Genomic DNA, 25,419 nt, shown 5'->3' with positions numbered 1-25,419 from the left:
AGTTGCTTCTCCCGGCGGACCGGGAAGAAGGGCGCGGGCGGGAAGAAGGGCTGCGGGGCGGGAAGGGCCTGGGGCGCTGTTGGCGGGGGCGGCACGCGCTGCGCGGCCCGGAGCGTCGGCGCCATTTCCCGGGGTTGGGGGCTTCGGAGCCGCCGTCTCGGGCGCGTGAGCGGGGCGGGTCGCTGAGGAGGGGCGGGAGCTCAGGAACGGGAGCCGCGCGCAGCGGGGCCGTGTGGTGGGAACGCCGCGTTTACGACCGCGGCACTTCGCTCGGGTCGCTCGGGTTCCGTGCTCGGGTTCTACGCTCGGGTTCTCGCGTGGCTTTCTGGTCATTCCGAGTCGTTTGGGGGAAACGAGAAGAACTGCACAACTTCTGCCTCGCGTACAGCCTCAGCAGTCTGGAGGGGCGGTGCGAGCGGCCGTGCGCGTTAGAATCCGTCCCAGAAAGGGGCAGCCCAGCAACGTAGTGGGGTTTGAGGGGACGGGCTGTTACCGTGACGGCAGGCGGTGCAGGAGCTGTACTTGCAGCAGGTGTCATGTGGTCAGCAGATGAAATCGCTGGGTTATGCTATGAGCATTACAGGACCAGACTCCCGAGGCAGGGAAAGCCAGATCCAAGCAGAGAATGGACTTCGCTGGCAGCCGTGGTCAAAGTGGAATCTGCAGCTAATGGAGGCGGTTCTGATGGCCTGGGGAGCCTGCAGGGTGAGAGCCGAGTCGTGTTTTGCAAGCTGGGGGCAGTGGTGAAACTTCTTGATAATTATTATTATTTTACCCTTCAAGATACCCTTTTGTTGTTGTTTTTTAAAGCCACAAATGCACCCTTTCCTGTCTTCTTTATCTCTGTTGTGGAATCCTGACAAGAGCTTTTGCAGCTTCTGTCTGAAAAAAGAGGGTTGCAGTGAAATACCGTTTTTTCCGGACTGCAGCTAGGAAGGTGCCAGCCAGCATTCAGCTATTCAGTGAGAGGTGAAAGACTGGGCAGGTCCTGAACTACTGGAGTAAAGGCCTGCTGCAGCGTGGCTATAGATAAAGACTCCTGGAAAGTTCAGTCTCCATTAACAGGTTGCATTGGTGCACTGTGCTTTTGCTGCTGTTGTTTACCATCACCTTTTTTTAAATTGGCACTTTAATGCAGATTGTAACTCATACTTCTTTCTTAGCTGTGTGAGGAGTCTTTTGCTCACTGCTGGTTGCCTGGCATGTCATACCAGTGTACTCTGTGATCATATACTTAACATGGCACTGGTGGTTATACCTACTGCATTCAGTTCCACAGCTGGAATGACTCGCTGTGTGTTCTGTGTACTGTTTTAGCAAAATAACTGCATGAGAGCAGTGATATCACTATTCTGGTGATAGTTTGTCCAGTTTGGTTTCTTTTTCAGTAGCCAAGGAGGTTGTTGCTCTCGGAACTGGAACAAAATGTATTGGACTAAACAAGATGAGAAAAGCCGGTAAGTATTGTGTAAAATCCAACAACAGACTGCCTGTCCTAACTTCCTTGGTGATATAGAATCAGTGAGGAACGTTCAAGGCATTGAACTCGGTCTTCTGGATTGAAGTAAGAAGTTTAAGGCCATGTAACACAGTCTTCATCTGTAGCAAGAAGACAGGAGTTTAACAGGCAAAATAGCTGCTTTAAACATTTGCTGCACTTGCTGCTTTGAAGGTGAATAAACTTCACTTGTGGAAAAGTGCAGTTTGGGTCCAAGGTCTATTTACCCAATCATTTAATAGCTAAAAGCAGAACAAAACATAACCAAAGTTATTGTGCTTCTCTCACTTGGTACAGTGTAGTTTTGTTGTTTTATATTTTATATGAAAATGGATAACTTATTTCCTAGCACTTAGCCTTCTAACTTACCTCCTCTATACATTTACTTAATACACTGAATTCTAATATTTCTGTGTTATAAAGTTCAAAAGCTTTTTTTTTTTTTAAAATATATTAAAAAAACCAACCAACCAAACAAACAAAAAAAAAAGCAAAAAACACCATTATTGTGTGTCCTTCTCATTGGGATTTACTGTTACTTCCCAGATTGGGTCAGGATTTAAAATTTTCACAGACCAATATGGACATTTGTCACATCTAAAGCATGGTAAATGTACCACGTTTTCTTTAATAAAGCTTGTTCTGGTATCTACAGTAACATAACCTGCAAATCAAATTAATTTAAAAATAAATGTATCATTTAGATATTTGCTAGGCTTAAAATCACTAGAGTCAAGAGAGAAGAATGTGTTTTCACTTAAGCCTAGAATAAAAGGCTGTAATAATGTCAGATTAGTGAGGCTTGGTTTCTCTGGGGAATCTTCCAGTCTTTAATATGTCAGAAAAAAACAATTCATGCAAGTTTTCATGAGATGATGATAATCATAAGTTTCCCCTGACAAATTGTGTATCTGAGATAGGAAGGCAGGAAATCATTTACTTGTTTTCAAGAAAAATGTGGAGATTGATGTAGCAGATGCTTTCCTGTGTGATTTAGAGGCAGATTATTGTCTTTTACCAAGGATGTTAAGGACAGAAAAATGATTGTTGGAGGACTGATTTTTAACTTGGTAAAATGTTCTGGACTAGTTCCTCTCCTTAATCTGCATTAGAAAGAGATTAATAGTATGTAGAATATGTTACAGATGCTATAGATAATATAAATTGAGCAGAATCGGGGAGTAAAAATAATAACATAATATTTATAAGGAATTAGTAGCATTCTCTGCTGCTGAAAGCAGAAAATCTCAGCCTATCACCCATAATGCTAAATTGCTACATGGATTTGCAGTGGTTAGCATTGCTTGCCATTCTAGTAAAGATGGTCTTTAAGGTCTCTTCCAAGTCATTCTATGAGAAACAGCCAGAATATTACGTCAGCAGGAAACTGAGATTTAAAAGAAGCTTCCTCAATTGTAGGATCTGTGGGTAAAAGGGTACATTTATTTGTTTAGCCATCTTTTCTCATACAGAGTGGTGTTTTAGTCTTCTCTCTTACAGAGCTCTTGTTGAGCTGATAAGGAGTTTGGAGGACTGTGGGAAGGTTGTGATCATAGAAAAACTTACTGAAAAGCCTTCAGAAGTTCTGCATTGTTGTTTAATGAGGTCTTTTACCACATGACCTTTTATTTCTGAAATAACAGCTGATTTTCAGCTCATGTTCCTTCAGATAACAGCAGTAGGCAGGCATTTCAGGATGTTTCAAGGTACGCTGTGTAAACCTGTATATCAGAATTAGTTACAAAGAAATGCAGTATAGATCAGAGCTCAAAGTGCAACAAGGAACTTCTACCAAAAGCTCAGCTAAAAAAGGTTTTTATAAAAGATTGAATGCTTTAGACTCATTGGATATTAGGCACATGCTGAGTAATTTACTATTAAGAGCAAACATCAGTGAGGTTTTGAAGGAAGACAGTTTATTCAACTCAAAGGATTTCAGATAACAGGGTTTAAAATCTGATTTTTATGGATCTCTGACTTGCTACAGACTGAAAACTTTTACCCTTTGTTTTTAGGGAATTTTGACCTCCTTTTATAGTGATTGGATGTTTAAAATTGAAATAACCAAATACCAATGTTAAACCCTTCAGATGCTGGCAAATTTGCTGAACCGTGGGTTACAACTAGAGTTTACTTCTGTTCATTAATGATGCGAATTCTCATTTGGTTCTTGCTTTAGGAGACATTCTGAATGACAGTCATGCAGAAATTGTGGCCAAAAGGAGCTTCCAGAGGTGAGACATGAACAACGTGTGCTCTTATCCAGTACCACGTGAGGTTGTTTGTTGTGATGTAAAAATACTTCTAATTTATGTCTGAAATAGCCAGAAATGGCTTCAGGGATGAGAAATCTTGTTGCTCAGAGCCTGGTCCAGCCTGACCTTCAGTGTCTCCAAGAATGGGTCTTCCACCACCTCTCTGGGCAACCTGGTCCAGTGCCTTACCACCCTTTCCGTAAATAAAAATAAATAGAAGTCCTTGTTCCAACCTAAATCTTCCCTCTTTTAGTTTGAAACCATAGTTCTTGTATACTTCCTGTCCAACAGGTATCTTCTCCATCAAGTGCGCCTGGCAACTTCCTACCAACAATGCAGCATCTTTATTCCAGGAACTGAAACTGGGAAATGGAAACTCAAACCAAATATCATATTTATTTTCTTCTGTAGTCATACCCCATGTGAGTATTTCGTGATTCCCACGTGTCTGGCTAGTAGTAGCCATAGCATTACTTTGATCTGTTGTGATCATGAGAAACACCTCTTTGGTTAACTGGTGTTCATTCTTCCCTAGGCGGTGATGCTTCTATTATTCCAATTAGGGAAACGGAGAACCAGCTTTCTAAATCAGTGAATGGATGTGATGCAGCTGGACAGTCAGTGCAGTGCAGTAGTAACTGCGATCATAGGGGCCCAGAAGATAAAAGGAAATCAGAGAAGATGGCAAGTAGTCATATGGTCAAGAGAATGAAGAGTACTGATGGTGGTTTTTTTCCCATGATCACTGAGGACATGGCTGTACAGCAAGCATTTGTGAAACCAGAAGGCAGCGTGAATCTAGAGTGCTGTGAATGCTCTGAAGAGATGCAAGCAGGTAACAAGGAGACCGACACAGGCAAACTGAAGGCAGTAGATGTTTACAGAACTGGAGCAAAATGTGTACCTGGAGAACGGAGTGACGCCCTAATACCTGGCACAGAGTATCACTGTGTGGGGTTATTACGGGTGAAGCCAGGTCGTGGGGATAGAACGTGCTCTATGTCCTGCAGTGATAAACTGGCTCGCTGGAATGTGTTGGGGTGTCAAGGAGCCCTTCTGATGCATTTCCTACAGTACCCAGTGTATTTGTCAGCAGTTATAGTGGGGAAGTGTCCGTATAGCCAAGAAGCTATGCAGAGAGCAATTATTGAAAGGTAAGCACTTTACATTGGAAGTCGGGTAGCTTGGATAGAAATTGAGTTATGGAGGACAACTTGTGCAAACTGAGCACCAGAGTTACTTGCAGGATGTGTGGACTTTGCAGATTCACGTTTTAAGGAAGTGGCCTTGTGTAGGTAGATGACTTCTGCTGATGCTGATCAGACTTGAAGATGCACAAAATAATTTTTTAGATTCAGGACCTGCTCGATTATTCCTTTGTGGAGCAATGAGGAGCTGTTACCTGCCTGAGGTTTTCTAGAAGCAGAAAATAAAGCCCTAAAGGATGCAGGGTCAAGATATTTTTAGCATAGTAAAGTTGAACTTTTCTCACTCTCTTCCAGAATTTATTTTCTCAAATAGGGTAAAGCAGAGTTTGCAGTTTATTCGGTTGCCTATACTGAGGGTATTCTCAATGATCTTTTAAGTCCTCTTTTATAGAGATGAGTTGGTGAGCAAAAGCAGCTTTTGTTTCTTGTAGGTAGCTGAATAGTAGAGTCCTTGATACATTCCTAATGTTGCAGAGGGCTGAATAATGCATTCCTTGAATTAAATTAAGCTCCCAGGTACTTCTGCCCTGAGGATAGTCTGTATGGTAACTGTTGAGTGATGTCCTGATTGAGCACCTGGAAAAGCACCTTCCTCCCCACCTCAGCCCTGGGAGCACAGGTGAAGGCAACCGAGTTGTGCGACCAAAAAGGGTGGAGCCTGGCTGCACTTCTTTTAGGCCTCAATTAAGGGCTGACTGCCACTGGGGAAGAAGGATCTCTTTCTGGAGATTCCTCCTTGGTGAAGCTTCCCCTGCAAACCTGTAATCTTCTGATACAGGTGAGCAATCTCCTTCCCTTCCTTTATGTCGCCTCTCTATTGCCCCAGTCCTTTCATCATCAGTTTTGTTGTAACGCCTTTTCTGTTGTATTGATCTGTCCAATTGCTACACAGTCTGACTAAAAATGCGAGAAATGAACAGTTTGGTAGACTTTTTGCACATTTTCATATGTGGGGTGGTTTAGGAAGGTACTGGTTTTATGTTGCTTTCCAGTTTTCATTTCTGAATTCAAAATAACATACTGAGGAATATTTTCACCATTTCATTATTGAGTCCTGGAAATAGAAAATACTGTGACTTTTCCACATGACTACTCACCGTGTGATCAGTTTCTTTTTTTGTGAGTGTGCTGCTGATTTTTAAGAGCTCAGATGTTTAAAGGTCACAGAAATAGTGTCTGACTGGCTGCTTTTGCTTTCTGGCGATTAACTCATGGTAGACAAACTAAATGTCAAGAAAGCTTAATAAATACAGTCTGAAAACTGACTCTGCAAATTGCATCTTGTAATATGGCCCTCAGTTTTAATTAATTTCTGCTTTATGTAAATAATAGGATAGTTAAACATACATGTTTTTTTCCTCCTCAGGTGATTAACAGAATCACAGAATCGTATGGGTTAGATGGGACCTCTAGAGATCAAGTCCAATCCTAAATTCTAATAATGTTTAGCGAGTTCTTAGAGGCAACAAAGCTGAGGTTGTATATGGAACTTCAAGAATATTTTCTGTCTTTCTAGTCTTTGAATAAGAACCTTCAGCTTTGTAAAAATACTGCTGATGTAGCGTGGTTGACTATGTAAATACTTTCTAATTATTATTGCAGAATTATATTGCAATTTTTATTCTGCCTATCTTCAGTGGATTTGTTTTAGCTTTTAACTGTATCTGTATTAAAATTGGTTCATTGTAGTTTATGTAGGATGGACAGTGTCTTACTAAACTATGTGGCTGTTGTGTTTTTTTTTGTTGTTGTTGTTTTTTATAGCCTAAAGAGATACTGTTTAGAAGGGGGAAAATGTCCCAGATCTTCTTACTGACGTATTGCAACTTGCATTCAGTTCTGTTCTAAAATGTAAAACATTTTAGATTGTGAAACTAAATTGCACGGAATCTGCTTGTTCTGGAGTACGGTTCTTTAAATCACTTGCATTTCTCCATGTTTATTTAGATGTCGACACATCTCATTGTTACCAGATGGTTTTCTCACTCAGGAGGTTCAATTGCTGCAGTCAGGTCTTCAATTTCAACATAGCCGTCAGGCCATCCAAGGTCAGATTAGCAGCAAAAGAAAACTCGTTCCCTGTAGCGCAGGTGAGTTAACATGCACTGGTTGTGTAGTGGTATGCAAAGGTCCAAATATAAATTTGGTGATGCTTTGTAAAATGTGACATCATTCATTACCAGTGCTAGAGCCAAAGTGTGATTTACGGCAGTAAACTAATTTGGAGATGACACTTAATTATTTACAATATTGGAAAGTGCTTACGGGAAACTAGAGGCAGAGCACAAACTAAGAATTTATAAGGATTTATAATTGAAACAAAGGCAGGAAATAAGTAGCCAAGACAAAAAAAAATTGAGGGTGGAAAGAAAAATATCAAAATATTCCTTGTTTTGTTTAGTTTTATGTTCTCCTCCTTGATCAATAGAAAATCTGCCATACTGAGTTTTGCTTTTAATCTCTATAGAAGTTTTTGAATGTCGAAGGAGTGCAGGGCAGCGTAGTGTAAAGGTTTACTTACAGGTTATTTGGGATGTTGCCTTTTTTTTTTTTGTCATTGTGATGAATTAATCTAGAAATGATGTAATTTAGCAGTGTGGTCTCTTTGGTGGAGGAAGGGAAGGAACTGATTGGGTGTGTGTGGTTAAGCAGTTTTTCAAAGCTTCAACTGCTATTGTACTGGAAGATATACTGTGTGTTAGAACAGATCTGATGATAAAACACTATAGAAATAATGAGCCCTTTCATGGAATTCACGGATGCCTCAATTTGGAATTACCTGCAGGTGCCAGTAAGGGTAAGATCTTTATACTGGAACTTGGGAAACAACGTCCATTGTTGAAAAGTTCTGTGAGTTCACCAAGCAGAAGTAGTCTCTTCCAAACTGTGTCTAAATGTACTAAATCAAAGAAAGTTGTCTGTGTTTTTGTACAGGTATTTGGGCCATTATATATGGAGGAGGTGAATATTAAACTTCGGCATATATGAAATATGCTAGATGGAGGTTTTTCGTATAGGGATAAAAATTGGAATTAAATCTAAATTCATAGTTCTTAAACTGGGTATTAAAATGTGCTGGATAGGCGCATAATAGCTAGTATTTTAAAAAATAATGTGTTCAATTTAATGTTTTGAATTCTGCAGTATCTAAATGAAAGAGCAGAAAATGTTTTGAATTTCAAGTCATTTTTTATCACTCTCGAGTTTGATATCCTCTATACAGGTTATTTTTTGTGTTTGACAAAGGGATTGTTTAATGTTTATGTATTTGATGTTATTTGACATTATGTAGGATTTTATTTTAGTGGAGTACTGCAGCATTGTACACATACAGCAGAAGTACAATTTACATCAAGCAGAGCATAGCGATTGCAGCCTCTAACTGAATCACAATATGTTACTGGTCTGCATCATATGCTTTATAACATGTGGTTTTTGAGTCCTGAATGGCAAGATGGTATCATAAGAAAAGCTGTGAAAATTCTCTTTAGACTTCAGCTCTTTCGCTCATTAGGAAAGCAGAGGAATGAGAGAATTTAGGGAGCTGGAATTATCTCAAGGCAGTAGATGTTAAAGATACTACTGTTCAGTTATAGAGGGGAAGGCTGCGCATGTCAGTCAGTTTTGTTCCTGCAAATGTGCTGCTTCTTATGCTTTGGTAGTTATTTATCTGTAAGGTAGGACATGCCAAGCTTCATCATGAAGAACACTACAGTCTGCGATGGTAATTAGGTACCAGAATCAGGGAAAAGCATGAAGTCGTTGGCATTTGCTTTCCAATGAAGTATTTTTGTTTGACTATAAGCTCTTCTCAGATAATGACTATGTACATTTGATATGTGTCAATTATGATAAGTAAAGAGAACACTTTAGAGGATACACAACAAAATAATAAGGAAAACAAAGGGTGACTGGCAGAGGTAGAATGGTATTTTACAGACTGATGTGTGGCTGCCATCTAACTTGAAATTTTCTTCATGCTTTGTCTAGACTGGATGCACCAAAGAGAGTAGAATCCCTCTAAAAAGAGAATTGTGAAGCTGTAGGCTAAATGCTCAAAGAGGCGTGGGATCCCAAAGGAGCTGGTTAAGATGAAGAGTGTGTGTGTGTATTTTTATTAGTTTTTCTAATTGGAGTTTACCTGTGTGCTCGAGAATTACGATCCTCTTTCTAGTTTGTCTCAGCTACTTTGGGAAAGTAGCGTGATATCACATGAGCTCAGAAAACTGAGGGAATAGTTAAGTTTTGTTTTGTTCTAAGAGTGTGTCCCTTGTTCATAATCCTTTGTTCCCAGCTATCAGTTGGAGTGCAGTTCCAGAGCATCCTCTGGATGTCACCGCAGATGGCTTTCGGCAAGGAACTACAAAGAAAGGGATTGGAAGCCCTCAGAGCAGGTTTGAGAATATTCTGATATCTGGATGCACATATCTTATCTTTTATCCTCTCCCTTAGGTCACTGTGGTGTGTGATGTATTGTTAGAGCAGAAATGTAAGGATTGGGAATAAGGAAATAGTCATTGTATAAGGGACAGAAAGTGAGAGGAGCTCAGTGAGGGCTGAGAGGTTCCCTCTTTCTCGCTTGTTGCTGTTAATAAAGACAAACATTATTAAAAATGGTAGTGTGGAACTATGATAATTTTTGATTAAAAGACAGCTTTTTTTATTGGCAGAGTTAGCAGGGCTTTTACTTCGTAACTTTTGGTTTGGAGACTGAAGGAAGTGAGCATGTTGCAGGATTTTTAACATTTTTTCCCAGATTTCTCTTTCTGTTATTGTAAAAAGTCCAAATAAGGAATTTGTAGGCTTACTGGGGGGGGGGGGGGGGGGGGTTGCTTTGCACTAAACAGGTCTTGTATTTCTGTCCACATTTTTTCTTCAGGGAATCTCAGAGTGATCGGGAAGTGTCTGTCATTTGTTTTCCTACATGAGATAATAGTGCTAAATATTACAGAAGATAAAGCTGACTGAAAGGAATTTATGGGTAGTCTTGTGGAATGTGTTTGTGTCTATTGGAAGATTGAATCAGTCATCCTAAATGCAAGTGTATAAAAAGAATTTAATTCAGTAGAGAAAATGTGTTGGTTTTGAAAGCCCCAGCCATGTTTCACGAACAGTTTCTCTAATTGCCTGTCTTTTGGAGGAAGAGAAGGGCTTAAAGTGACAGAAGCCTGTGATATCTTCAGAAATCTTTCAAACTTAGACTCACTTTTTGATGAATCTTTTTGTATTTAACTGCTCTCCATCTGTTGCTGAATGTGTCCTTGTCACCGCTGTGAAAAGGGCACCATTGTTGCAGATATTTCTTCTGATTATTTTATTCATTCTAAATAATTGTTTTGTTCTGATTTGAACAATCCCTTGCAGTCCTCTTGTGGTTATGGGATTGGTTCTGGGACTAATTCTTTTGCCTCAGTCTGTGCCATAGATCTGAGCTGATGATGGTGCATAGATAATGTGTGGTTGTTAAAATGTTATCTGCCAACAATCAGAATGCTAACTGGGACAGATGGGGCAATTCATCTTTTATCTGTATAACATTTAAGTCAGGAGTTTAAAAAAAAAAAAATAATGGGCAGCTCAGGTGGGGTGGAAAGAGTTAAAGTGGGGGAAGGGGGGTGGTAGAAAAGTTCAGCTGTGATATCTGCAGCTCATTTTAGCACTGGATGGAGGCATGCTGCCCTGACAGGGCTGCCACTTCAAGGAGCTAATAAGTGAAAGTTCATTTCTTATTATCTTGTTGCTTTTTTTTTCTCCATCAGATCCAAGATCTGTAAAGTGGAACTGTTCCATGAGTTCCAAAAGCTGGTGACAAGCATTTCAAAGGAGAACTTACCAGACACTCTCCGGTAAATACATTCTCATTTTATCTTTAAGAGTGAGAAGTTATTTTCGTGAGGCTCAGGAACACTGTTGATACCAGGCTTTGCCAATCAGTGTCACCTGACATAAATCTAATGTTAAAATTTGAGACTTGAATAATGTCATCGCTGATGGGTTAGGAAGCTTTTTTTTTTTTTTTTAATACCTTGTTGGATAAACAGCTCATGTATTAATGACAGAAAAGAAGCTGCAGGTTGTTTTGGTGTGAAGGCTTACTATTTTTGAACGGATACATTTTCTTTCTGATCCCAGAGCCTCGTCATTCTCTAGATGTGCCATTTTCTGGACCCCTCCGTAAGCATTTTACATCTGTTGTCTTGGCAGATTTTTTTTTCCTTCAGTTGAAGCAAACCTGCCCAATAGCAGTGAGCAGCTGGGAGAGGAGGAGCAGAGAGGGAGTGAGAGGAAGGAAGTAGGACTTTCTGAAAAGGTGAGCTGCTGCCACCTACCTGTAGCACTTGATGGCATTAAAAACCTCTGTCTTCAGATGGTTCTGTGATTATTGATACCTCACCGGTGTTTAATGCTGTCTCTTTCTCCTTCATAATAAGAATTTGAATAAATTTTTTTTAGTCAAGCGTATGCTAAAGTTCATCTCTCGTTCATCAAAGCATGTGATTGAGTAAGATGGTTGGACTGGATGATCTTTTAGGTCTTTTCCAACCTTGGTGATGCTGTGATGCTATGATTCTATGATTCTAAGAGCTAGGGAGGTGGGAGGAAGCTGGAGCAAATAAAAGAACCGGTACAAAATAATAAAAAAATAAGTACGTGTGGCTGGGAGAAGGGGAGATCGGCCATCTCTGCCTTTCATTGGCGCTAAGACATTAGCTAAGATGAACTCAGCTGTAAGAAGTATACCCCAAATCTTTCATTAGTAGGTTTTAAGTTCTGTGAATTAAATATTGTAGTTACCTTCTGTGTCTTTATTTAAAAGCTCTGATGTCAACATGAGTCACGTTGTTGAAATGGTTTTACTTGATCGATTACTATATGGAGAGGCACACTTCTTAATTCAGTTTAAAATTATCGCTCTCTTTTGAGAAGGAGTTACTTGTGGCTTAAGTCACTATTTCCTGCAGGATATACCATGAACTGATTCATTGTTGAGTAGTTGACTCCTTGTGCTGATTGTGTGCTCCTTACATAAAGTCACTTCACCTCAGGCCTCTTCTTGAGTGGCTTTATAATTTCCTTTGACATTTTTGTCCTTTATTATTTTTCTGTGTTGTCTTCTGACAAAGTCCAGCTGACTTGCAGATGTGCCATCATTTTTAGGCTGCATAAACTCAGTTTGTCCAGTAGAGGTGCTAGCTCACCAGCAGCTTGCCCAGTTGCTTTCTTTTTCAGGACTTTCTTTAACTCATCTCTAATTTACTGTTGTTCACTGTTAGACCTAAGACACTGGGACAGTTAAAGCTTCACAGTGAACTAATGTAGTGATTATGGTGATCTTTTGTGGGTTTTTTTTTTTGTTTTTCCTGTATGTAAGTCTGCTTCTCCTGTTTTTTTGTCCCTTTCTTTCTCTTTGATTCTTCACATCTCTTCAGAGGATCAGGATGGGCAGTGTTAAATTGGAACAAGCTGGGAGCCTGCTTGAGGCAGAATGTTTGAAATTACTGATACATAAATCCATGTTTTATTTTTTAACTACTGCAGCCAGTCTGCTGCCTCATTCAGTTCTCTCACTGGTTACATCACACCTGCTGTATCACTTCCATGTTATCATTCCTTCTATAAGGAGCATGGAAAAATGTAGTCAGAATGTGCCGTGAGGAACAACTCGGTTTTCCTCTTACTTTCTACTGTAATATTTTTATGAAGGAGGCCAGATAAATTCCTTATGTGTCTTAGTTAAATTGGATCAGACTGCTGGATGTGCACCGAAGAGCCATTTAGTTGCCAGCAGATTCAGGGAAGAAAACAAAATAGAACAAAGCAGCATTCAGGGAAATGAGGTAGGCATCAATTTTTTTCTTGGCTTAGCAACTGATAGAAAAAATGTGTCTGTACAGGCATATGTGCATATGTCTGTTTGCACCAGCATCTACAGTAAATCCAAGGAAAAGAGGAATTTCACTTTTAACACGATTAAGTTAGCCCAAACATCTGTGTACTGCAATTCTTTTTTAATCTTTGGCCATCCTAGGATGTACAGGTAACTGTTTTGGAGATGTAAACAACATCTGGCACCAGCTATTCTAGTCATTGTCTGAATTTACAGCGAAGAAAGATGTCAAAATCTTAAACATCTTAGAAGTACTTTAAGTATAGGAAGTGGTAGTATAATGATTTCTTCCCAGAGAGTGAATCAGTCATCATCCTAGAGTATAAGCATTCACCTAACTCTTGACAGGAGCTGGTTAAGGTCCACAGTTTTCGGAGCCATGTTGTTTCCTGAACACTGCTTATGCAGATAATTGCTGGTCTTTTACCTCTTCAGTGATACTCTTAAAGCACAATTCACTGTTGGTTTTGGGGTTCTGCAACAGTTAGATCGAGTAGGTGAGGAGAATTGCAGCGGGCACTTTCACAGGTCTTTCAGAATGAACTTAGTGGTTAGATTCACAGAGTTAATGTGAAAGGGATAAAGAAAGCAAAATGGGTTGGCTGTAACAAGAGTGCAGGCAGGTTTGTCACAGTGCATAGAAGAGAAGTTGTGGGTGTCCCATCCCTGGAAGTGTTCAAGACCAGGTTGGATGGAGCCCTGGGTGGCCTGGTCTAGTGGAAGGTGGCTGTTACTTAGATTGTCTCTTTCAGCCCAAATTATTCTAGGATTCTGTACGTATCCCACGTTCAGCAGTGGCACAAAGGCAGGTTCACAGCCTTCCATTTTCTTCTTGTATGAGAATCCTGACAATGTCTGAAAGCATTGATTTCTTAAGAGCCTGGGCCTCTCCAGGCCACCCTAGAAGAACAAGAGAATTTCATTTAGTGGCATGGAAAAGCTCGTAGGACATTTTCATGTTCTTACATGTTTGGTTGCTTTTTTCATTTTGTGGCAGTACACATAAAAGAATAGTATAAAAATTGTCATTGCTGTGTGTTTTCTGTCAGGATGAAGACTCTGAAAACCTACTGGGACTACAAGGAAGCTGCGTTAAATTACCAAGAAGCCTGGAAGGTACTGCGTAGCCAGGCACTGCTGGGCTGGATCAAGAATGCGCAGGAATATCTGCTCTTTACATGATAATAAAAGTGGTTGCGTAGATCCAGAAATAAGCCATGGAACACAGCAGGTATCCGCTGCTTGAGGGATGCAAAAAAAGTCCACTAGTTCCTATGCTGTAAGAAGAGAGGACTGAGAAGGAAAGCGATTTAGAGGACTCATTATTTTGATTGATCTGAAGCCGCCTTTTTATTTACATATAGGAAAGGATTGTTGTGTGCTTAATTCTGAGATGCATAAAACAAAGGAAGCAGTGATGCGCTGTCCTCAGTTTCTTGATATTATGATCTCTCAGAGTCCACTGTAATGGAAGTAACATTAACTACAATTGAAGCAGTGCTATGGAAGAGGCTGCTGCTGTGAAACTTTAGTGCTTGTTTTCCTTCTACTCTTCATGACGTTGAGGTTGTTCTTGTGATGCTGGGACAATCTTAAATGTGTAGTAAATTGTATTTTTATAACTCTTGGCCTTTCTTGTGTGGAAGAATCTTCTGTCTCCCCGGCCCATTGCTCCTAACTGGGAGTAGTTCTTTTCAAGGGTCATTCTCAGGAAGTCACATTTGTAGCTACTGTTGTGACAAGGAGCCAGAGCAGAAGCAAAAGAGTGCTGGGGATGAGACTGTCAAGTAATACTGCTTGTGGTATTCTGTGCGCGTCTCACATTTCAGTACTTTACCATATACCCTGAATCTGTTGTGCTTCCTCCTGTGCAATTCCAGGCAAACATTTACATATACTCCAGTGTTTCAAGCATGGGTTGTTCTTGTTTTTTGGTTTTCTTCCTCCAGTGATACGTATTTCATTAACAGCAGAAATGCCTTAGTGATTTACGTCACAAGTGGGGACAACAAGGAGTATCTGGCAATCTTTTTCTTTGTGCTTTATTAACTACTAACATCTGAAGGGCAAAACAACAATCCACATTGCTTGCCTGGGGGAGAAAGAATGGATAATCTTCAGACTCTGAGTTACTGCCTTCTGTGAGCGAATTCAGGACTGCATAACTGCTACTGAATGTACTTTCTGTGCCTTTTCTGTTGTAACTTATGATTCCTAAAATATTTGGACAATGCGATGGTGGGATGAAAGAAATAGTTAATTTACAACGTAAAAATTCTTTAGTTATTTGAGTTCTTTGTTCTTTGGTGTCTTAACTGTTGTTTTGGATTTGAAGAACGGGGGCAGCAGTTCTCAAAACAGCTTTTACTGTCACCCTGCAGAGCTGTGTATGGGATTGAAGAGCGGGTAGCAGAGATCACGTTGCAACATGAGAATTGATTACAGCAGATTGTTTTGCTTCACACTTTGGTTGACGTTTCAAATAAGAATATTTACCTTTTTGTTGAAGGACTAACAACTCGAATTATGTGCATGCAAGCCTGTCCTCTGAAGTCCACCACTGTCATCCGGACAGACCGGTTGAGTTGGTGAAAGGAGAGCTGTTCTGTGTTTGTAGAGGGCAGGGGATTATGCAGAATGGTTGATTTGTGTTAGTCATTAGGAGCTGGAAGATGGCCAGGTGCCACTGCAGATGGGCACCGGATGAACTGCTGAGAAGTGGTAGCAGTTGCTGTAATAGAGCAAATAGCAATCCCATGGCAGAGTTCTTCCGTGTAACTAAAGAGGTGACCAGTAAGTTCCTAGGCTCCCGAAATCTGCCTCTCCCCTTCCCTGAAGTCTTGCAGAAACTGTTCCTTAACATCCTTCACTTGCCCTGGTTAATCATCAGCGTGGCCCCTAGTGAACCGGCTGACCAGACGGGAATGTTTCCAGTTCTCTTACCCAGATGAAAATTGAAGTGTATTATATAAAGTTAGTTGTTCTGCATTCCTGACAACCAGACTAGTTTTCAGATGAGCAGTTATATGATGCAAATGCTTTTAACTCTTTCCTAAAATTTGAGCCTGGCAATTAGAAGCCAGGTAAGGCTTTCATGTGTATTTGTAAAACATTTAGCAACTGTAGACTGCTGCTTTTTAATACTTGTGAGATTTAAAAGCAGTTTTAGAGATGCTGAACACTAATAAAAACCTTGTTTACCGAGTGAAGTTAAGGACATGTTTAAGCTCACAGTGAGTCAGTGAATACTCAGGGAGGGAAAGAACTGAGACAAGGCAGCATTGAAAAGACTTGGACTAAGTCTGCAGGATCTTATACTCCGCTTGATAGCGTTTCTGGGATTGAAAATAGGTGTTGAAATGCTGCAGTTGATTAATTAGAAAATGTCAGGAAACGCTGTAGGTAGAACTGAGAAACAGCTCTAAAAATGGGAAGACAAAACTGTATAGAGACATGACGAGCTCTTCTTTTGGAAGGGGTAGCATGCTAAACTTCCAGCGCTGCTTGTAGAACTCTGAAAGAATTGCTTTTGGAACACAGCAGTTGACGTGTTCCAAGCTCTTAGTGCTCCTTCACCTTGCAGTACCTGATGCACTGAAAAACAGGTAGTTAAGGTGTGTGGAGGACAGTATAATGTAGAGACTGCTGGAGAGGAGCAGCGTGGAGGGAGAAGAATGCTCCCAGCTCATGGTTAATGAGGAAAAACAAACAGCTGATAATTGGGAACAGCAGAACTTGTGAGGGCAGAGTCCCATGGCGTGTGCATAATGTTCTACGTAGTGTGTTACCTAGTTAGATGGATGGCCTTCCCAGATCAATATGGGGACCAATCATCCCTGTTTGTCAGAAGCCAGAAACTAGAATTCCTAATTTGTGTGGGATGCCTGTAACAGATTCACTGTTAAACAAACTGTACGAAAGCTGGGCGGGCAGTTCATTTTTTTTTAAGTCAGGAGCAGAATGTAAACAGGTGTTTGGCCAGCTTGAAAGCAGACTATGGTCCGTTTGAGTTTGCAATTCTGAGATGACATGGTGGCATCCCTCTGCCTTGAGAAAGCAAGGTTCTTACCTTAAAAGTATGCTTTTGTTGCTTGCCTCACACTGGCTTGAGTGCTTACTGCTGTGATACATTCAGAGTAAATGGAAGAATGATTGAAATTACCATCTTGGTGAAGAAACAAATGGAGCAAAGTAGGTTTTTGCTAGGAATCACCAGCAAAATTGATCCAGTAAGTGCAAGAGCCATGCTTCCTTTTGTTGATTATGTACAATAAGCTGGTTATGAAACCACACCTGGAGGAAACGCTTGAGGTGTAAGTATGAAAACAGAGTTATTTACTGTGGGAAAGCTACTACTAATAAGGAGGAAAGAAAAGCCACCAAATGCAGTTGAATGGTCTGGCTGTTCTTTCCTCAGAACATAACAGTCCTGGAAATTGATAATATCCTTACAAGGGCATTGCAACATCCGTGGTTTACAAATGGGAAGCAAGCTAGGTTTTGAGGAAATACACCGATGAATTTGGATGGTTTCTTTATACCAAAGACGATGTTTTATGTAAGCTTAAAAATAGGGAAAGAAAAAAAAAATAGAAGTGCTGCTGTAGGAATAGTAAAATGTTTATTCAACTGTATTTATTCAGCGTATAAACTGAAATGTCTTCGTAGTCCTTAAGGATTAGCAGAAAGGCCCAGATGTACCAGACAACTTGCATTTAATCGTTTTGTAAGAGACTCTTCTCAACAGGGGAGGTTCAATATTAAAATGTGTTATATTGTAGTTCAGGTACATCTGGGAGCTGCAAAGTAAAGCTGATGCTGTAGAAGCTTTTATTGCTGCATTTGCTGGAACTACTTGTGTACCTGGGATCCTAAATCTAAACAGAAATGTGACTTTTAGAGTACCATGTGAAGGGCATTTCAGAAGTTATTTAAGTCATAGCATTGGGAATAAGACTTCATCTTTTCTTGTTTTGGTTAGATGTACTGGTGTGCTCACAAGTAATCAGCTTTCTCCTGCAGTTTTGAGGGCTAAAGTACAATTTTGCTCATGTTAACAGCTAGCAAACTATTACTTATTACCACAGATGAAAAGAAGTTTCAGCGTAAAGGAAACAACACTTTTGTTCCAGTAGAAAAGGGTATTACAGATCATAGCTGCAGCCACTTTAAACAGAATTTTTGATTCAGAATTGAGAAAATTGTATACAAAATCCATTCAAAGGAGGGATGGAATGGGCCAGTGGGAGAAACAGTGAAAGGATGTTTACTAAGGTACTGCTGTAGACTGTGTGCTATTTCAAATAATGGAAGGTTTACCAAAGTCAACAGTGCACTCTTAGATCCAGTAAGCACATGCAGCACTGTTATTCTAACAAGCACCAGAACAGTGTGGGTTCAGCATGTCACACTCCTGTCTCCTCATGGTGAAGTCTTTATGTAGCACCTCTTGGACCTGCAGAGCCGAACATAATTCTAGGCATAAGGTGGCTTCATGGGAACTTGAGTCCAGCATGAGTATGATTTACACTTGGAAAGCAATAAATGTCCTGTGCCTGGAAACATGAAGTACAGTTCTACAACATTTAGCGTAAAAATTCTGACATTTTATTAAGAACCTAAACTGGAGTTAGTTGACTCCTTTTTGACTCAGGAAGTTCAAAGCAATGCAATCTGTCCTTTCTTATCAGAGCATGAACTCCAGTACTGTGCTGGTAACTGGTTTTGATTTGGTTGTTGTGTTTGATTTTGCAGTTTCATAGAAGCAAATCAGTGACTGAGCTGCCTCTTAAGGAGAGAAATAGTTATAGTTTGATGGCAAAGCCTCTATTTTGGATGTGCTGTGTGCATGCATTAGTGCTCACAGACTACAGGAAGTGATATTTTAAGTCTTTATCTTGCGTGCAGCATCTCTAATTCTAGTGCTCTATTTCAAAAGAGCAATGCTGCTTTTTTCACATACTTGATTCTGTAATATCCTTAAAATACCTACTAATTTTTTTTGCTTGGAAAAGGCACGTTTACAGAACTGCCGCTAACGTGACTGCTGTGTGTTGTGGGATTTTTTTTTCTGCTTGTTTCTTTATTAAGTTCTGCTAATGCAGCTGTTCCAATATGTACACCTTACCAATTATTTTTCTCTCTAGTGAACAAATCATTCCTTCCAGTCCTCTATTAGTATAATTCCTTCTTCAAGGTGCCCTTTCTTTATATGCTGTGATTTTGTTGTGTAGGTCCAGCTTCCAAAAGTCCACAATATTTACTTATTTTGATAACTTGTGTACAGGCCTGGCTTTTCTTCTGATTAGATCAAATAGCTCTGAATCTATTAGACGTAAAATCCTTCAGGTAGATCCCCCTTCCCTCTCTTTATCACTATCCACATCCTAAATGCTGAGAAGCTGCATGGTGCCTAGTAAATACTGTAAGCAGTTGTATGCTGTCTAGTAAATATGATATCCAATTTGCTGGCTAAGGTAAAGAAATGACAGAACTGTTTGTGGTAGGAATTTTTATTGTTTGTTAAGTGAGAAAGAAGTACATACTATTGCAGTTTTAACATGATCAGCATCCTGCTACTGCTTAAGATGATCTAGCAACTCCAGTGTTCCCAATACTAATGTAATGCTTTTATTTTTCATAAACTTAACATCTCAGAACAGAACAAACGTGCATTCTTCTTTCCATGTTCTACAAGCCCAACTACTTGGCTTTATTATTTCATTGATGTCTGGATGTGTCTCCCAAAGGAATGAGGCTCTGGGAATTCATAGCCATGAGAAAAAACACAACAACCTTTTTCATAATTTAACAGTCTAATAAAACAAGACCTATCTATATTAGGAAAGAAATTCAGTTACAAATGCATATATATATAGAAGGAACTTATGTGGATGTCAGAACAGAAAATGATCAGCTATTTACAAGATACACAGCAGGATGATATAGTAGCCAAGATCCACCATTCAGAAACCAAATGTGTTCTCTCCACTGTAGGCAACATATAAGAATCCATCTTCATCTTTCTCCTTCTCATAAAGTTGTCCCATAGTTAAGCTTGAAGGGGAGGTGGGGGGGAAGGGGGGAAAGAGAAACAACTATCTTGCAAGATGACCATTGCAAATGGTAATTCAACCTCACATAAACAAGACTTCATAAAAGCTAACGTTAAGTTTGTATGTAAATTAGAATGTGAAAATAAGGACATCTAAAAAGTGTTTGACATCTGTGCTTACAAAATGGTCCACTGCTCTTTCTGGAGCATGTTTGTTAGATTTCTGTTACTTTTGTACATCGCAAATGCATTTATCAAAGTGCTTCCTTATATTGAAAGTTAGTCACTGGATGTATTTCAGTTTTGGGATCATACATCATTGAGGCCGTGACCAGCTGCAAGATGAAGAGCCTGACAGCACCTCCTTTGAATGCAGCCACATTGAAACCTTGCTTCGTGAGTAAGCAACCTAATTTCTTCCTCCGTGTGCTATAGTCTTAACTGTGCAGATAGTCTCAAATTCATCAAATGTGCTTTTGGGACAGTTTCTTTCAGGTCCAGGTTGTCTGGGGGAGCACAAGCTTTGTTGTCTGTATTGCTAAGAAGTAACAACTATAAAATAGTGCTGCCGCCAAAATTCCAAGCCAGTTAGAAACTAGTACTTTTTCAAGGGATATCGTTTGAACCTTTTGGCAACTTAATTACTCATTTATTTGAATAAGATAGGCTTGTGGCCCCTTACAATCTAAGTAGTCTTTCGTGGGATGACTGTATTTTGAAAACAGAATGAAAGGCAAGCAATTACTTGGCCAGCCTAACTCCTTTAGCTGTTTGTGAATGACAGATGAAACAGTGACTGATGTGAGTTAACTGCCTGAAGATGCTTCTTCAGACCATCTTTTCTAACTTCCCAAGAGTGTCTGAGAAAAGCAAGAGAACTGAAAGGCACAGACTGAATGTGGGTGATAGGGAAGCAATCATGGCTTTTTCCCTGTGAGAAAACGGGTAGTGTATGAGTTAAAGGAGCTGGGGAGAGTTGCAGGCAGTACTTGAAATTGATGGCAAATAATAAATAGTAGATAACCTTCTGGATGAGAAGGAAGTTAAGAATTTGTGGTCTAAAGGGGCAGAACTGTTGGCCAGCTACGTTTTTACCCAATAACGAAAGTTACTATTTTTGCATCAGCTTGAAGGTTCAGAGCCTTGTACTTCCAGCAGATATGTGAGATACCATAGTTGTGTGAGATGATACAACATGCTCTTATTTCTTTTCCTTTCCTGTTTGTTCCTAGCAGTTCTACAGTACCGAGAAAATGGGACTAAGGCATTCCTAACACTTCTAGAAGAAAAAAGTAGGAAAAGGTGGTCCTTGCAGGTCCTGCGATTCCCAGAGGTATCATGAATGAAATGAAAATATTTCTCGCTGAGTCTGGACAGGTTACCTGAAGGTACTGTTACACAGGCACGTGTTGACAAGAATAACGCTGCCTCTAAACCAAGTAACACCACATTCTATTTTCTCAAATGTTATTCAAATAGATTGTATAGTGAGCTGCTGTAAGAGCTGCTAATGCTGCGTTTTGTAATGTACTCCACTCTGCAGAGAGGTTTTTTCACATTGCTTCTAGTCATTTTGCATTTAGTATTTGTAGGAAAAAGTTATTAAAAAACAACAACAACAACAAACATTTGTGTGAGCTGACAGAATGAGGTTAATGTTTTTTTTAATAATTTGTAGTGCTTGCTTTTGTATGTTTAACATACAACTTTTTTTTGCCACATGGAGAAATGATCTGATGTTTATGATGTCGTAACTCTAGTTTACCTTCTTGCAATGTAAATAATCATAATGCATTTTACATTCACCTTTCAGCTGAGCTTAAGGAATAAGATATTTATCAATATGTGTGACCGAAAAAGTCCAAATTGCAGGAAGATGAAAATGCAACCAAATGCCTTCTAAAACTGCTGACTAATCCTCCAGAGGGTTTTTCTGATCCTCTGATATGTACAGCCACGCTAAAATGGTTCTGAATACCAATTGAACAGCCACCTACCTGGACTGTGGGACAGTCTTGTCTACAAAGAGGAATATTGCTTTCTCAGAGGGCAACTGAATCCTCTTCCTGATGATCCACATAAACTGGGCCACAGTGATGTCAGATGGAACTAAGTATTTCCTCTTATCAATATCAACAATCTGAGATCCTGATACCTTCTCCACTATAACCTGTAAAACACATGTGAAAGTGAGGCTTTTCAGGACTGGTATAAACAGACAGCTTTTGATAGTGAGAGACAGGACTCAGTACTGCATAACCTGATTTTACCCACATTCATATATACAATAGCACAAATTTTCCTGTGCCTGAGCAGGGGGGAAAAAGATGCAATATGCCCAAAAGAATCCTGGAAAACATACACTTTCTTAAGAAAATTATTTCTCATACCCTGGAGATCTAAAATTACTTCAGTTGGGAGAGTAACATCCTATTGTGTTTAAACATGGCCATCTTCATATACAGAACTGCTAACTTTCAGAGCAGTCCAAGTTCCCCATGTGCGGGATGATATTAAGGTTTGGGGGGAAATAGTTCAACTCTTCCTTGGAGTCAAATTTATGATAAAATCACAGAATGGTTTGGGTTGGAAAGAACCTTGAGGATCATCCAGTTCCGATACCGTTGCTATGGGCAGGGTCACCTCCCACCAGGTCAGTCAAAGCCCCATCCAGCCTGGCCCTGAACACCTGTAGGGATGGGGCATCCATGGCTTCTCTGGGCTGTCTATTCTATTCTATTGCCTCAGCAGCCTCACGGAAATTTTTGGTAGCACAGAATTCTGTAATACCAAGAAATGGAGGCTTAGTAAACACAGCACCTCCACTCTTCAAACAGCTGTTGTCTTAGAACAATGTTTCAAATCATTCCTATTACATGACATGAGTCACCTGCCCTGATATGGAGTATAACAAAAGATTTTTTAAACAAATTAAAAATGAAGGTGAATGAGGGAAAACCACCAGTCCAGTCTAGAACCGAATCTGCCATTTCTCCTGCTGTGTACAAGCCTTAAATGCCAAAATATCTCTTGGGCTTCTGTGAAGAAATTGTATAAGTTCTTTTTAAAGCTCTTTGTATTAATCTGTGCAATGTACTGTATCATAACACACGTGCTGGTATGTACACGTGAACATCACATGTATACCACTAGGACAAACTGTCCAGCTAAGCTGAAGCAAAGGCACACCCCAGGGAGCAGTGCAGAGCTGAAGAAGCCGTGCTCTATTTGAATACAGTCAACATTTGTAGAGTTGCAGTGTAAATTGCATAATCCGAGGTTCCAGCTTGCCATAGACACACACTCAGATTTCTACCGTTGCTGCGTTGCTTTTGAATTGACATTCCTTCTGTCTGGGTTTGTGTGATCAATCTGGCAATAATTACTGACCTCCCAGTTAGGCAGTCGGTGTTTCTGCCAGGCTCTAAGCCAAGGCATCAACATGAAGCATGCCTGCAGGGTGCCATGGAGCACCAGTTGCCAATGGTGTCAGCTGAGCACAAAGTACCAAAGATGTGCTGTTATGTGATGTGATATTATCTGTGTGCCTCTGACATATCAAGCATACACTGACAGATACAATAGATGATATGATTACAGCTTCAGTTGGTCAGATGAAGATAAAGGAGGACAGGGAAACCACACTAATAAAATGTAGGTTTTAGCTTCATACAAATAAGAGCCAGGTGGGATATACAGGCTGTAAGAGAATAAAAAACCAACAAAAAAACCAACCCACATTCTTATACTGCCTGGCCATAAGAACTTGTTGCTTCCTTGCCTACACTGGGAGAGTTTGGGAAAAGAAAGCACACAGGGGCCCAAAGATGTCTCGATATGATGGTGTTTACAGCAGCAACAAACTTCTGTTTGCTACTCTGAAAAATGACTACCCGATGCTAATCACCACTTTAGAATGACCCAGGGTGGCAATAAGATACTGATTTTTTCACAAGACAGCAGAAAAAAAAATTCAACATGCCATTGTGAGTATGTGTAACTGCACTCTAAAGCATACGGCTTGTTCTTGTTGTTTTACTGATGGTCATCTCTTCTTTGAGCATCTTGAGAAGATGCTGTAACAAGGTTTGATTCAGCAGCAGAGAAAGGTGTTGTGGTTAGAGGTTTGCCTCTAGGTTGTGCTGTATACTAGCAAGTGACCAAGAAGTTAGATAGGAATGGTACTAATAAGAACTAATGTCGTCAGATGAGATGTGGAAAATCTTACTTGTCATTAGGCAGGTTGAGAGCATGGACGTGCTAACTGTTACTGAGTGTTCCTAGGGTGCTAAGTATGGTCACTTCAATGACTGAAAGATGGTAAGAGGGATTACAGAGTGAAGGAGCTATCCATGATTTGGCAGGCAGGTATTACTGCAGAAAGGCATCACCACTTGCAATGGTTCTTCAAACAGCTGGGTCTGCATGAGGTGGATTCACCAAGAGAAAGCTGGTTACAGGCATGGAACACATATGGGAAAATCACCTCCCTCATCTGCAGAAAGGAGGGCTATCAGGGTGTAAAGAACTTATTCTCTTTCCTGGAGTCATGCACGGAATGTACCTCCAGGATACTGAAAGTGCGAGGTCTTTGCTCTTAAGAGAAAGCAGGACATGGAGAAAACATAGACGTGGTAAGTGGTCAGAGAGCCAGGCACGTTCACTTATTTGACACTGCATGTTAGGGCAGAGGAAGGGATGCTGCGCTAGTTGTGTGTCTTTGGGCCTTCTTTAAAACATCAACGGATGCAAAGGGGAAAATGAATGTACTGGGTGGGTTCTGGTCGAGGTACAGAGGGTGGGACGTGGGCAGCTTGTCCACTTCTGCCTCGTTAGGTTCTGGATGGAAGCTGGCCTGGCTACTCACCGGGACCCGGTCCGGGTACTTGGCGCGGATCTTCGCTGACTCGACACATCTGTGCTCTGCGAACAAAACCCGCGGTCAGTCACTGCCCGGTACCGGCACGGTCCGGGCCCCGCACACAAGCGGTCAGTCACTGCACGGTACCGGCACGGTCCGGGCCCCGCACACAACGCGCGGCCCCGCAGGCGCGGCAGCCGCCGAGCACCGCAGTCGCTGCGCATCCCGTGACGCGGCCCCGCACACCGCGCTCGTTCTCCGCTGCCGCGCCACCCTCCGTCGGGCACCGCGGCGCCGTCCGCCCGGCACCACCGGGCCGGGGATCCCGCCGCAGCGCGCGGCTGCGAGGCCCGGTGCGGACGACGCCGCGGGAGACAGACGGGAGGCCGCAGGAGACGGGAGGCCGCCGGCGGGGAGCGCCGGGCCAGCCCTTACCCAGCGCGTGGTCCTCTTTGAACATCCACTTCATGGCGCGGGCCGGGCGGGAAGCGGAGCCGAGCCGGGCGGCGGGACCTGCGGCCGTCACGGAGCCCGTCACAACAAAACCGGCCACAGCTCGGCGGGCGGGACTTCCGGTCCGGTGGTTCCTTAGCAACCGCCGGAACGCGGCGCTTCCGGGTCGCGGATGAAGGGGCGGGGCCGCGGCGAACGGCAC

General features: G+C 41.2%; 2 protein-coding genes across 5 annotated transcripts; one reads left to right on the top strand and one right to left on the bottom strand.

The window, feature by feature from the left end:
* The first annotated feature begins 48 nt into the window (after positions 1 to 48).
* On the top strand, positions 49 to 21,888 carry ADAT1 (adenosine deaminase tRNA specific 1). 4 transcript variants are annotated; one of them, XR_011905020.1, is made up of 11 exons: positions 49 to 705; positions 1,389 to 1,457; positions 3,678 to 3,732; positions 4,045 to 4,175; positions 4,289 to 4,907; positions 6,909 to 7,051; positions 9,256 to 9,355; positions 10,721 to 10,807; positions 13,899 to 14,080; positions 20,205 to 20,299; positions 21,139 to 21,886. XR_011905020.1 is itself a non-coding variant. In XM_072346780.1 (10 exons), exons 1-9 carry the CDS (start codon positions 537 to 539, stop codon positions 14,029 to 14,031), a joined length of 1,506 nt encoding a protein of 501 aa, XP_072202881.1. In that variant the 5' UTR covers positions 49 to 536; the 3' UTR covers positions 14,032 to 14,080; positions 20,205 to 21,888. The 4 variants fall into 4 exon arrangements, 3 of the variants coding, with proteins under 3 accessions (XP_072202881.1, XP_072202882.1, XP_072202880.1); XM_072346780.1 differs by having other exon boundaries at positions 20,205 to 21,888; XM_072346781.1 differs by lacking the exons at positions 20,205 to 20,299; positions 21,139 to 21,886 and having other exon boundaries at positions 1,392 to 1,457; positions 13,899 to 17,020.
* On the bottom strand, positions 19,346 to 25,374 carry GABARAPL2 (GABA type A receptor associated protein like 2). The gene is made up of 4 exons (XM_072346792.1): positions 25,200 to 25,374; positions 24,771 to 24,826; positions 21,901 to 22,073; positions 19,346 to 19,905 (listed from the first exon to the last, which is right to left on the bottom strand). Exons 1-4 carry the CDS (start codon positions 25,231 to 25,233, stop codon positions 19,815 to 19,817), a joined length of 354 nt encoding a protein of 117 aa, XP_072202893.1. The 5' UTR covers positions 25,234 to 25,374; the 3' UTR covers positions 19,346 to 19,814.
* Positions 25,375 to 25,419: the final 45 nt, after the last annotated feature.

This window comes from Excalfactoria chinensis, chromosome 11 (genome assembly GCF_039878825.1).
Source record: "Excalfactoria chinensis isolate bCotChi1 chromosome 11, bCotChi1.hap2, whole genome shotgun sequence".
NCBI lineage: Eukaryota > Metazoa > Chordata > Aves > Galliformes > Phasianidae > Excalfactoria > Excalfactoria chinensis.
The sequence above is the reverse complement of the archived record's forward strand: the minus strand, read 5'-3'. Positions and strand labels throughout refer to the sequence as shown.